Source organism: Epinephelus fuscoguttatus, linkage group LG19 (assembly GCF_011397635.1).
Source record: "Epinephelus fuscoguttatus linkage group LG19, E.fuscoguttatus.final_Chr_v1".
Classification (NCBI taxonomy): Eukaryota; Metazoa; Chordata; class Actinopteri; order Perciformes; family Serranidae; genus Epinephelus; species Epinephelus fuscoguttatus.
In genome coordinates this window covers 26,995,222-27,009,016 of record NC_064770.1, presented here as the reverse complement: position 1 = coordinate 27,009,016, position 13,795 = coordinate 26,995,222, and the positions used below count along the sequence as shown (strand labels likewise).

The following is a 13,795-nucleotide window of genomic DNA, read 5'->3' as shown; positions in this document are numbered from 1 at the left end:
AGCAATATGAGATAACGAGGATTGTTCACACTTAGCCAACCAAATTTAAGAGAAAACGCACCTTTCTCTTTCTGTTTTGGCCTTCCATCCGCACAGTGAGTCAGTGTGTTTCTAGCCCAGATACAAAAACTTTAAGGTGAAAAAACAGTTTCCTGAATGGACATTTCAGGAGTCAAAGAGGTTGAACGGCAGATGGGCGTGTGACAAAATTGCGAGAAGTCTTAAAAAATGTTTAAAGTGGAAATGGAGAAGTTTTTTGCTGTATTGTGAAGTAAGTATTAATTGCACAATGTAATGGCTTTAGAATAATGACACCATCTGTGTCGAGAGTGGTTCCCTATGCCCCTCGCTTTCACTCTAATTCTGTCTGGCACTGAGTACGATCTCACAGCAAAGTGAATGTTCGATTTATGGCACAAAGAAAGTGCGTCAAACGTGCAACCAAAACACAACAGGATAGAGCCTTTGCTTTCCCGGTTGCTCTCAGTAGCTTTCGCCAGTTACTAAAGAGTATCAGTGAGTTCTTTGCAGTTACTATGCACAGTAGTGGAAACGGAAGATGGTGGGACAACTGAAGTAACTGTGGAAACTCTACGTGTCAAAAGAAAAAGAGACCTGTTGACAGAGAAGGCAAAGAAGGCGAAGAAGGAGAGATAAAAGCCGAGGTAAAATGAGCAAATCTCTGGCAGAAAGACTCAATGGACAGCTGCAGGATGAGAGGAACCGATGTCAAGGTGGACTCAAGCCACGTGACTTGGACTCTAGACATGACGGTAGTCTTGACAAAATCCAAAAAAGACATGCAACTCAACTTGGACTTCAATTCCAATGACTCCTGACTTTGAATGGACTTCAGTCCTTAGCCTTAGAAATACTTGACACCTTCCCCCGAGCCCAAAGATTAAAAGCAAGTTATTTAGAAGTGTAACACAAATCAATTATTTCCCTTCATTTCCTGAGTCAGATACCATTAATGCAATTTGTAACCACCGAGTCAACACTTGATTCCCCAGATCCACTTTGTTTGAATCAGTTTGACAACATCGAGTCAAGTTGCAGAAGAATAAATGTAACTTTACTGAGTGCCAGGTGGAAAATACGATAAAGACAAATCTGTGTACGCACAAAAACTATGTGCTGGTCAAGAAAAAACAACCTGTAGTATGTGAAATGTGCCCAGATGGAGACACAACTTCCAACAAACTTGTTTTAACAAGTAAGTGCAAATTTCAAAAAGCTTTCATGACTTTTGTAAATGTAAAGATATACTATGCAGGGTTGACAATTACTGTATATAAACATGCTCACCAGCTGAAGTACAAGTCAACCTCAGCCTCACTATATTTACAATTTTATCCGCACTTTGTCTCTTGGATGCCTACTGCTTACAATCTGGATCTTCTAATGAAGCCCTGGCCTTACATGAGTGCTGGGGGGAACACGCTCATCAATGTCCCATACACCTGCCTGCTACTGTTGCTACTTCCTCTGCAAGCTGCTTTGCAATCTGTCTCCACCCCAGCTCTTCCTTTTCATGTTGTGTCTGACTTAGCAATGTCAATTCTGCCTGTCATTGATGTTGGCTCTGTTCTGTTCCCACGGGGCTTTGCTGCTGCTCTCCCTGCCTTAGGCTCTCCATGTAGGCGCATGGAAGGGCAGGGAGGTCTGCTCTCCGCCTTAGGCTTTCCTTGTTTCCTCATGTGGAAGGGCGGAGAGGTATGCTCTCTCTGCCTTGCTTTCTGCATAGGCCCCAAGGAAGGGCAGAGAGGCCCCAGAACAGAGCCATATCACCAAATATAATACTGCAAATGGAAATAAAATTTTATTTGACTAAAGTGTTCCTTACTGAAATAAGAAAATACAGGCAGAGGGCAGAGTCTCTGCAGAAAAACACACCTCCACACACTTCTAATGGGTCATAAGTGATGATACGGATTACCTCCCTAAGAGTCTACACATTGTTTTGTTTAAGGAAAATCCTGCATAGTATACCTTTTATTTATAATAACTCTCTTGTTAAAATGGCAATACATTTGGTGAAGAGCACATTATGACTTGTCAGGGACTCAAAAAAGGTTACCTGTCTCGATTTGGGACTTGGCTGCAAATACTTGAGACTTACTTGTGGCATGGTTCCACCCTGTCAATAAGTAACAAACCCTCTAAAAAAGGCTGTGATCTGGTTGTCTTTGCGACCGCAGCGCTAACAATAATACCACTTAAAAACACTGGGGGGAAAAAGTTGTCTGTTTCCACTTTAACAGAGACCTTTGAACTCTTTTGTGAATATCTGAGTCCAAAACCTGACACTGTTGTGCAGCTGAAGGGCGGTCCTGCTCTTCATTGGGTGCCTTACTTTTGAGTGTCGTATCATCTACCTCTAGCAGCTCTCAGCAGTAGTTAGTCAGCCCACATGCATGAATCAACACTGTAGAAAAACTCTCACTCTTACAAAACGCTGCGAGTGAACACATTCATGAGCAAAAAGAAAAACAATCCCAGTGTACACAAGTTGAAACACCATGCAAGCCTCGGCTGAGGGAAATGTGACAATTTATAAAAAAGAAAAAATCAAAACACTGAGCAAATCAAATGAGCTTCAAAAAGGATTCCTCTGACGTATTATTATTACCTGTACCACATACACAACATGATTATAGTCCTAATAGCTATGCGCTGTTCAGTAAATATAACACAGGGGTATGAGGAGCTTCAAAAATGGGATTTAGAAGTCTGAGGAAGTTAATAAAAGGAAGATGAGATAGATTTATTGGCAACTCCTCCACAATTCAGAAAGCGTTTCGAGGCTTCCATGTTTATAATGGCGTATATAAATGTTATGTAGAGGCATCGAGAAGCTGTTTACCTGTCATGGCGGGATAATCAGTCTTCTCCCTCCCCTCAGCAGCAAAGCACTAGAACGTTTGTTCAGTTCACATTTTTATTAAAAAGTATCCAGGTGGTGTTGAGGACAGCTTTCATTCACCTCACAGGAAATTAAAAAGAAGAAGAAAAAAAAAAAATAAATCAGACTAAATCCTGGCCTGAAGTTCAGGGTCACCTTCTTCATCCTGGATTCTCTCCTGAGACCTTCTGCCATGAACTCTCACTGCGTCTAAAATACAAACAAGGAATCTTTTGTGAAGGATCAACTTCTTATTGTAAACTCTAAAATGTGTCGTACCTCTATGATACCACAGGAACATGGTGAAAACCTAGCTGCAGCCTCTGTACCAACCTGTCCCTGCTGGGGAGTGGCTGGCTGGCCGGGAGCCTGTCCTGTCTGTCCATAGTACGCAGCCTGCTGTCTGTAGTACTCCGCCCAGGCTGCGCTGTAGTCCGGCTGACCCCCTGTCGTTGATGATGCGCCCCCGGCTGCTCCTGGGGCTGCAGGTGCTGTCCCGGGGACAGAGCCACCTGCCTGGGCTGGAGGTGACAGACAAAACAGACATGACCCTACACACTACTGCTTTCACTTCGACTTTAAGACAAGCGCCTGACCTCACGTTTTCCAGGTGGTCAAAGACACGGCACGTGTACGGCCTCTAATTTCCAGGGCTGGTACCTGTGGTTATTCCACAGGCTAGTTAATAACACGTCGGGCAGGAAATCCAAAGTGTGGGATCATTTTGAGAAGGTGAAGGACGAACCTAAGGTGATATGTAAACTCATCTTCATTGGTCGACTACAAACATGACGCATCATCTGAAACATGGAAGTAGCTACATGCCCATTAGCCACTTAGCACAATCATTACTGCTTTGCAGACAATGTCATTAACAGGCGGCTCGCTCAGTGTGTGTCTTTCTCACACCTTCAACTCAAACCATTGTGTATATAATTCAATAATTAAATTAATATCGTAAACATTCGAGCAACTAGTGGCCCTAAATGACAACTATTGGTCGACTAGGAAAATTCTTGGTCGGGGGCAGCCCCTGCTGTGCAGTAACTCACAGCCTCAAGTTATTTTGATGAGTGGAAGGCAGCAGAGGGGACGCGGTTTCCAACACGGTGGTGGGGGTATGAAGCGGTTGCCACCCACGTGAACAGACACAGATTTTGCTCCACTATGCAAAGTTCATGGTGTTGAACTTCTGACGGTAGCCACCTGACTTTCCAGGGTTTCCCCACACACTCACTCGCCACAAATAAACCTAACATTTGTTAGTTAACAGCAGGTAAAGTTACAGATGGTGTCTCACCCATCTTCTTGTAGTACTCCTCCCAGGCCTTGGTGTAGTCCGGCTGGCCCCCCGGCGTCTGTGCAGGCTGAGTCTGGTCCCCTGATGCTTGGGCACCTCCAGGTGGGTTAGCAGGGTACTGGGCTGGCACAGCCCCCGACGGCTGCTGGTAGTACTGAGCATAGTAGGCGGCCCAGGCTGCGTTGGGATCATTGGCTGCTGCCTTGCCTAGAAAAGACGCAGGGTGGAGGGGGTGAGGTCCTCATAGGGTGAGGGTGAGCCCCTGCTACTGGCCTGGAGACCGGGCTTGGAGACCAGGGGGGAAACAGAGACAGGGTTAGCCAGAGCTGCTTTAAGTGAAGACAGTGTATCTAATCACAACATTTCCATCAGTACTCCTGCTGACCTTCACAGATTTAGAAAAAAAATGCCATTACTCATCTGAAATGACTGGGAGCGTATAAAACCTACAGCCTGGGATGAAAGTACTGTCGTGGGATGTGAACATGCTAAGATGAGCAAAAATAAACATTGATCCCAGAAAACCAGGAGAGGCAGTGAGGTCAAAGGTGACTCACTGGGGTCGTGGGGTGCCTGGGGTTGCCACTGCTGGTAGGTGTTGCTCCAGCCCTGAGGGGTGTACTGGTGAGGACCTGGAGGACCACCGCTGAGGAGAAAAGAAAATGTTTATCATCAAAAACCTCTCATTCATCATCCTGATATGATGAGAAAGTTTATCTTCTTAAAGGGACAGTTGTCCCAAAATCCAAACTAATTATTCTCCCTTTTACCTGTAGAGCTATTTATCAATCTGGATTGTTTTGGTGTGAGTTGCAGAGTGTCATGACGATGAGATGGCACTTTGAGCACCACAAGCTGAGTGCCATCTAGTTCCATTATACTGGAGAGAAGGCAGACATCTCTATAGCTAACACCCAGCAACTCACAACAAAATAATCTAGTTTGATTTTGGGGGTGAACTGTCCCTTTAAATGTGAGTGTAAAGCAACACAAACAGCTGCACATTAGTTGCAGCTACTCACTGTGGTGGTCCAGGTGCCCCAGGCGGTCCGGGGTTGTATGGGTTGGGGTTGTAGGGACCCATTGGACCAGCAGGACCTGGTCCACCTGGCCCCGGGCCCACAGGACACAGAGGACCCTGTAAGACATGATATAATCACATATCAAATGAAGAAAAAGAAAAAAGGTGTCAATTTTCCTACATGTAACTAAAAAATAATCGTGCTACATACCTCAATCTTCTCCTCAATGAGCTGCTTGGCATGGTCGATCTGTTGCGGTGAGCCCCGAATGATAAACAGCTTGAAGTTGGGGTCTCCGTTGGGAGGTGGCTGTCGAGAGATTTCCACAAAGGCCCCCGTCTGCTGGTTGATGGACTTGACGTTCTCTCCTCCCCGGCCAATCACAAGTCCGCACTTGTGGGCAGGAATAGAGAAAGTCATTTCCCCTCCAGGGGGCCCCCAGCTGCCTTGTCCCCCACCTCGGCCCCTGTTGCCTGCAGGCATGCCTGGAGGACCTGGGGGACCCTGTGGATGGAAGAGAGAGAACACCTCAGTGCTATGTCTATATATAGCATGATACTTCATCTTACTGCTGATGCAAACACTATGTGGAGAAGCTACAAAATTTGCCCCAGGCCTGCTGCCACACACTGTTCTCCACAACCAGATAAGATGATACTGTGCTACACTCTAGCGATTATGTCTACTGGTTTATGAGTGAACATATGCATGCTTTAGACATTTTGACACCCCATGCATATGTAAGAAAGAGTGATCCATACCCCCTGTCCTTCCTCCCTGACCCTGATGCTCTGCAGCAGGTCATTGATGATCTGGGCAGCGTGCTCGCAGCGTTCAGGAGGACCACTGATGTGGGCGATCTTATCTGGACCAGTCCCGTCATCTGTAAGAAAGATTAAAATCTGCTGTATTATTATACACACGAGCTATAGTTTTGATATTTTGAATCACGTTACTTATAGTACCGAGAATCAACACCAAACCCTGTAACTCCAGACCTCACACACGCCAAGTGTAGGCTATCTGCTTATAGTGGTGACAAATCACTCAGTTTAACACACTGAAGAAGTCATGTCTGTCCTTGACACTAGGGGTTCATCCCAATATCCCTCCTTGACTCCTCTATACTCGATCACTTGACCCAGAAATTGATTGACACCCCCCATCTTGAAGGACGTCTCAATTCGTTACATGCACTTGGAGGAGTCAAGGAGTCGAGGAAGCTTTCAGAGGAGAGGGAAGAGAGGATAAACAAGTGCAGCCTTCGCAGAAGTCTTTTACCGACCGACACTCCCCCCTGATTGGATATAAGTTATTGATTGGACAGCGCAGCGCTGCAGCTGAAACATTTGGCCTTATAAATCATTTCCAGTGTTTAAAAGACACCATCATCATATTCTGGGTTACTGAGTAACGAACTCACAGTCTGTACTCAAGCTGTAATCATCTGCTGCTGTCATCACAAATGGATATCGCTTCACGTGATGTTTCAGAGGAAAAGACTTGTCATTTCTTTTAAGGCATATTTCCTTATTTCTTCTCTCCTTGCATTTCTCCCCCGTGTCTGACAAGGGCGGAGCTAAGACGCGAGGAAGAGACGCAAGTGAGGGAAACATGGATGCGAGATGAGGTATTGGGATGAACCCAATATTTGTGCAGGCATACCACTCGAAGGTAAAAAAGAGAACATTTGCTCTGCACACACAAACTCATGTGTAAAGGCATTCACATATTTGGAGAACTTCCACCAAAATGAGACTTAACAGTGTATTCTGCTACCTGTAAATTTAAAAAAAACTGATAACACGGTTAACACTGGTGTTTGGTATCTTTAATTTACACTAATCATTTGGTAAAAGACAAAAAAAAAGTCTATAAAAGAAGGACAAAATCTTCAATTAGGATAGTGTCATTTAAATCCACTTTTTATGGATTTGCTAACTGTTTCAGTTGGTGACATACAGGGATGCACTAATTTATCAATTGAGCATAGGTATTGGCCGATATTTACATCATTAACTGCCATCAGTTTATCAGCAAATAAGACGACACTTAATGATGACAGTGGCTCATGTTTTTCTGCTGTGTCACATCAATTTTAGCGTAGGTAAAAAAGCAGGGCTCAAGACTAATGGCGTCCTGTCGTCCAGGGGACAGCAGAAAACATGTCTGGTACAGAGACACCTCTGGCTTCAGACATTAAACTTTCAAGTCTGGACACTAATGAGAACCCAAATGTGCTGTTCATGCAAAATATTACATAAAGAAACGAGGAAAATGTGTGAATGCACCCATTAAAAAAGACACAGGGGTCCGACCTTGTTTGAACTGTATCCTAACTCCAGCATCATTCTGGATTTTCTTGATCATCTCTCCGTTTCGCCCGATGACCACACCGACTGAGTGTCTCTGTACGGGGATCTAAGTGGGAAACAGAAGTTTTTTATAGACTTGGTTTTGGTTCAAAGACAACTAACCCCACCACTAATCCCCCTCCACACACACACACACACACACACACACACACACACACACACACACACACACACACTCACATCCATGCCTCCCCCCATTCGGGAACCGAAGTCATTTCTTTCACTGAAGCCACCGTGGTCTCTCTCCCTCAGAATCTCCTGTACCATCTCCTGGGCTTGCTGAAAGGTAGGAAAGGAACACATTATGATTACAGCACGTGGCAACTCAGCAACACACATTTATGTTGAACTTGACATGATTTTTATGAATGCACCTGGACTTTGTAGGGATCGCCTATAATGCGCAGGGGCTTGTCGACATTGGGTCCCTGAGAGGCGTCCTGGATCAGGATCATCTTCACACCTGCACGTTCCTGAAATGTTCCACAGTCAAAGATTATGGTAATGTGCATCTTTGTGATTGACTCTACTGCAGCATAAAAATCAATAGGTTCCTGGCTCTATTCATGAAACATTTTCATATACAAAACTAAAGGTACCACACTGCAACATTCCAATACCTGAAGCTGTTTGATGGTCTCTCCACCCTTTCCAATGACTAGCCCAGCCTTGCCAGCTGGTATCATCATCTCATGCACCGTGCCGTTCTGCCCGTTGGTGGACTCATGATAGGAAGAAGGAGGTGTGCCCCTCCCTCGTGACACTATCTCATCCAACAGCCTTTTGGCATTCCTACAAAAGGAAGATGTTACACATCATAAATTTCACAAATGTAATGAAGCTGATAAAATGGAAAGTGACACAGAGCAATTCAGCAATAGGTCATGAGAGAACGGGGCTTCAAACAGAGTGAATTGGTATTTAGAATTTTTTTTATTATGCTTAACATCACTCTAAAAAAAATCTCATATATTCTTGCCAACAGTTTGCAAGGCCGGGGTGGAGAAGCATGCCCAAAAGAAAAGCCCACACTTCTAGTCGGAAGGAGAAACACGCCTACTTTTAACATCATGAAAGACTTGGACATAGACAGGTTTTTAATATCGCAACAACAACCTTTTCAAGGAGGTGGTTAGAGGAATAAAAAAGGGAGGCTGTGTTTACATGGTCCAACAAGTCCACCACCGGTCGAGAACTTTCTTTTAAAAATCCCATTTTGATTGAAAGAAGCAAATTGACAAGCGGCTCCAGCTGTTCCACTAAATGACATGCCACAGCACGTTAATCTGAGTATGCACAGCTGCATGTAAACAGCAATATTAGTGGAATATTCATATTTTTATCAGCCATATAAACAGTTTCTTTTTTGGAATGAGGGCAAAACCTGGAATATTTTAACCTGTTTCTAGAAAGTCTAATACTCACTCTATGGAGTCTTGGGAACCTGTGAGAGACACGCTCCTGTTTGGAAGTCCTCCGCTGTCTGGACACACACACACACACAGTACATATGTATCATAAGAGTTTAAGCCAAAAGGGAAATAACGTCATAAACTATAATGAAAACTGTGGACATCTGTTTATCAGACAGTACCTGGAGCTATCTGAACCTTGCAGCCTGACTCCTGTTGAATCTTATTGATCTGTTCACCTCCGCGGCCAATAACTGTGGATGAAGAGAGAGCAAACTGTGATGTTGGTGGGTCACACTCTCAATAGTGGCGTCTGTTTTCTTGCCATATAATCGCAGACACAGTTCGGCATCAATATTTGCACTCACTGAGTCCCACCATGCTGTCTGGTACACTGTATTCCTCTGTGTTGGAAGTGGGTCTGACACCATCAGCAAGCGAGGAGGACAAAAAAGAGGCAACAAATCAGGCAGGAAAATTTATAATCACATTTTTACCACAATCATGTTTTTCTCCACTGTCATGATACAAGGACCGAAAACGTCTTCATAATACACGATCAACTGAAAGCTCTGAGTTCTCACCTTTGTTGTGCAAGAGCAGCTAGCTGGGCACCAATGGCTGAGTTGGGACAACAACAGAAAACAAAGGTTGAAAAAACAGAGCATGGGAGAGGTTTTGGATTACTGATGGACTGTGAGACACAGAGGAGGGGAAGCATGGACAGACAAGGGCAAATGGGCAAACTACTGAAACAGAAGTACTGTGCAGCTGGAAGTCTATATTAAATTGTGTCAGCTGTGAGATATAAACATCACAACGCAAAAAGTAAACAGAACATATAATAGCAGGATGAACTCACACAATGCATTGGCTGAATCCAAGTCACTCTGTGCAGCCAGCTTCTTGCTTTCGGGTTCATCTGTCAGGTGAGGAAACCAGAGATATCTACTGTAACTGTGTGTGTGTGTGTGTGTGTGTGTGTGTGTGTGGTGACATGTCTGTAAGCACTATATCAAGGAGACTGCACACTGAGTAGTGCCATCATACCTGCATCCTCCAGCTGTCGTTTCTGTGCAGTGAATGGAAAGCTATCTGCTGCAGTGTTGTTGTTCATGGGTGGTCCAGCGTCACCTCCGATCTTAGCTGCAATCTGACACACAAGCCAAGAATTCATCATGACAACTGAGCTATCAACCTATCAACAAAAAGCCACTGTAATATAAATTAGAGTATTCCCACCTCCTCCTCAGTAACCTACCCATCTACCTAGTAGTGCACCCAGCTCATCAACTACCACTACACCCCTGAATATACTTTATAATTAATACTGTACAGTGTGTATTCAGTACATATTAAAGTTCATATTATGGCCCTATCTTTTGTCTCTTATCAGTGCTTTTAGCTTTTCTATCTATCTACACTTAGCGGCCACTTTATTAGGTACACCTGTTCAACTGCTCGTTAACGCAAGTAGCTAATCAGCCAATCACGTGGCAGCAACTCAGTGTATGTAGGCATGTAGACATGGTCAAGACGACCTGCTGAAGTTCAAACTGAGCATCAGAATGGGGAAGAAATGTAAATTAAGTGACTTTGAACAACTTTGGTTGTTGGTGCCAGATGGGCTGGTCTGAGTATTTCAGAAACTGCTGATCTACTGGGATTTTCACACACAACCATCTCTAGGGTTTATAGAGGATGGTCCCACAAAGAGATAATATCCAGTAAGCAGCAGTTCTCTGGGTGAAAATGCCTTGTTGATGCCAGAGGTCAGAGGAGAATGGTTCAAGATGATAGAAAGGCAACAGTAACTCAACCAAGGTCTGCAGAAGACCAACTCTGAACCAACAACACGTCCCACCTTGAAGCAGATGGGCTACAGCAGCAGAAGACCACACCAGGTGCCACTCCTGTCAGCTAACAACAGGAAACTGAGGCTACAATTCACACAGGCTCAGCAAAACTGGACAATAGAAGGTTGGAAACATGTTGCCTGGTCTGATGAGTCTGGATTTCTGCTGCCACATTCAGATGGTAGGATCAGAATTTGGTGTAAACAACATGAAAGCATGGATCCATCCTGCCTTGTATCAACGGTTCAGGCTGGTGGTGGTGGTGGTGGTGTAATGGTGTGGGGGATATTTTCTTGGCACACTTTGGGCCCCTTAGTACCAACTGAGCATGGTTTAAACACCACAGCCTACCTGAGTATTGTTGCTGACCGTGTCCATCCCTTTATGACCACTGTGTACCCATCTTCTGATGGCTACTTCCAGCAGAGTAATGCACCATGTCACAAAGATCAAATCATCTCAAACTGGTTTCTTGAACATGACAATGAGTTCAATGCACCCGACAAATCTGCAGCAACTGTGTGATGCTATCATGTCAATATGGACCAAAGTCTCTGAGGAATGTTTTCAGCACCTTGTTGAATCTATGACACCAAGAATTAAGATCTGAAGGCAAAAGGGGTCCAACCTGGTACTAGTAAGGTGTACCTAATAAAGTGGCTGGTGAGTGTATCTATGTATCTAGCCTGGGAGATCCACTGTTACAATATGGATATCATAGTGTAAGACTGTATGCAGTAGCTAATACATTCACCTGCTAGCTATCATACCTACATTATGTCTGTATCAACCACCCCACAGTTACTTTAAACATCTTCTGTTGGTAGTTACTGTCATACCCATAATGTCTTCTCCTAGCTCACACTGTGTTTGTTGGGGTACGCGCACAGTATTTTAGCTAGCTAATGCACAACAAGCAGTGACATAACGAAACTAGCTTAGCTGTGCTATCACGAACAACCGTTAACCCGTAACTCTAACGTTAATTCAGAGTATAAGTCCCCGTGTTATCTGTCAAGCTGTGTCAACAATGTTAGCTCTGAAGCTAACCAGTTAGCTAGCGCTCCCTCCAGACATGCTGCTGCCCGTCACATCCCCTCCTCACCTGCCGGGCCCGCTGCACCGCGTCCGCGAACGCATCTTTCTTGATGCCTCCCGCTCCATTACCGAGAGCTGCCTGCCCGCCGAGAGGGGCTCCGGGTCCGGGTGGCGGCACCGCGTTGTACTCCGACATGTCGACCAGAAGACAGGCGTGGAGAAGGGAGGGAGAAGAAAATCAGGAGCTGCGCAGGAGTGGGAAGGAAAGTCAGAGAAACTAGCGGGTCAAGGAAAGCGCCGGAGACACGACGGCGGCCGGGAAGGTGCGTTCGCGTTTTTCTCTTTACTCCTCCATGCACTCTACTCTGTGTTATCATATCAAAGGGAGACACCCCACGTAAGTAGGGTAAAAATTTAACTTCAAAGATATGCATTGTAAAATACATTTTAATATAATAAAACACTGGGGTAAAATATTTTTTAACTAGTATAGTGCTTTTCTCACCAAAGTGCAAGCCAAACTCTCAAGGCGCCTGTATTTGTTTGCACAACAGCGTTTATAACGTGTGTCATCACACTTATCACGACATAAATATTTGTTTTTATTTACTAATATTAAAAAACAATTGACAACCAACTATTGTTGACAGCTAAATGCATTTTTAACTTTTTAAAATTACATCAAAGCACCAATAACAAATCCTAAATGGGGGATAATGTAAGATAATGTGATGTGTCACACACTTATAATCCCTTATAATCAAGGTTTTATTAAATTAAATTAAATTAAATTAAATTAAATTATAAAACATTTTTTAAGGTAGAGTTTGCCTCTTTATTAGGACATGGGTGTGCTCAACATACTGATACAATTACAGAATCATTCATAACTTCTGATATAGGCCCAGTTGAATATTGCAATAATAATGTGTGGTTATCACAAAATCCCAATTTGCATCAGGGCACCATTTGAGAACCACTGAACTTGTAGATGTCACTATGAAACTTAAGTGATTATCCCCTACATAAATCCTGATATAACTTTCAGTGCCATTACAAAGCACACCACATACTGTGAGCTAGTTGTTGCCTGATATTTATTAGATATTTAATGGCGAGGACATGTTATTATCGGACATAATGAATCAAAACTGCAACTTGTGAATGGGATCAGACAGTGCCACAACATTGCTGGACCCAATTCTGCATGAAATTGGAATTTTCATCATCATTATTACAGATTGTTAGGTTGACATAAAAGCTATGCACATTTATATTCTAGCAATGCTAAATACACACTTTGCACATTAGGAAGTAGGTCTGGAATGAAAGCTGTAAGAACAGGAAACGTAACTCACAGCATGTGATACCACTATACCCCCTCTGTCTGTCATAAGCATAGTTGAAGAACAGGCAGGGTGTGGCGTGTTACTTTAGACCTGCCTCTGTAACTGTTTGTGTTTCTTTTTTTAAGGTGGTGATTGGAGAAAGGGAAAAAAAAGTATGCAACAACACAATAAGAAACAGATATGGCACTGTTGTTATTGTAATCTCTCATTTGAGAAGAATAAATAACGTAAAAGAAAATATAGACATTTCATCTGCTATACACAATTCTCTCCTGCGCACAGATTGTCTCCACATTCTTCCTTCACCAGGTTAATGTGTCACTTAGGTGCACAGTTTGTTTAACCTGCTGCTACACAGTTTCCTCACATCCATGCACATCAAAACTCACACACAGTCCCCCCCCCCCACCCTAAAAAAAATTTAATGATTTAATAGTGCCATATCTGTATTTATTTGTGCAATGGCACACTTATTTCTTCTCTCCAAGCACCACCTTCAAAACTCTTCAAAATGGTTATAGAGGCAGGTCTAAAGTAA

At 43.8% G+C, this 13,795-nt stretch overlaps 1 protein-coding gene across 2 annotated transcripts; it reads right to left on the bottom strand.

Annotated features, from left to right (window-relative positions):
• Positions 1-577: 577 nt before the first annotated feature.
• On the bottom strand, positions 578-12,278 carry LOC125880082 (far upstream element-binding protein 2-like). 2 transcript variants are annotated; one of them, XM_049562335.1, is made up of 18 exons: positions 11,976-12,278; positions 10,065-10,167; positions 9,877-9,936; positions 9,599-9,635; positions 9,383-9,435; positions 9,197-9,268; positions 9,028-9,085; positions 8,223-8,394; positions 7,977-8,075; positions 7,783-7,881; positions 7,546-7,648; positions 5,989-6,110; positions 5,438-5,731; positions 5,228-5,343; positions 4,763-4,851; positions 4,206-4,412; positions 3,239-3,426; positions 578-3,115 (listed from the first exon to the last, which is right to left on the bottom strand). In XM_049562335.1, the coding sequence occupies exons 1-18, from the start codon at positions 12,102-12,104 to the stop codon at positions 3,107-3,109; spliced, it is 2,010 nt and encodes a 669-aa protein (XP_049418292.1). In that variant the 5' UTR covers positions 12,105-12,278; the 3' UTR covers positions 578-3,106. The 2 variants fall into 2 exon arrangements, with proteins under 2 accessions (XP_049418292.1, XP_049418293.1); XM_049562336.1 differs by lacking the exons at positions 578-3,115; positions 3,239-3,426 and having other exon boundaries at positions 4,274-4,490.
• Positions 12,279-13,795: the final 1,517 nt, after the last annotated feature.

Bases quoted from the DNA above. Each gene is read 5' to 3' on its own strand.
- LOC125880082 (XM_049562335.1), bottom strand. From the start codon at position 12,104: ATGTCGGAGTACAACGCGGTGCCGCCACCCGGACCCGGAGCCCCTCTC. The intron at 5,732-5,988 runs GTATGGATCACT...TTCCATCCACAG, and splicing joins TCAGGGAGGAAGGACAGGGG to GGTCCCCCAGGTCCTCCAGG. The intron at 5,344-5,437 runs GTATGTAGCACG...CATGTCTTACAG, and splicing joins TCATTGAGGAGAAGATTGAG to GGTCCTCTGTGTCCTGTGGG.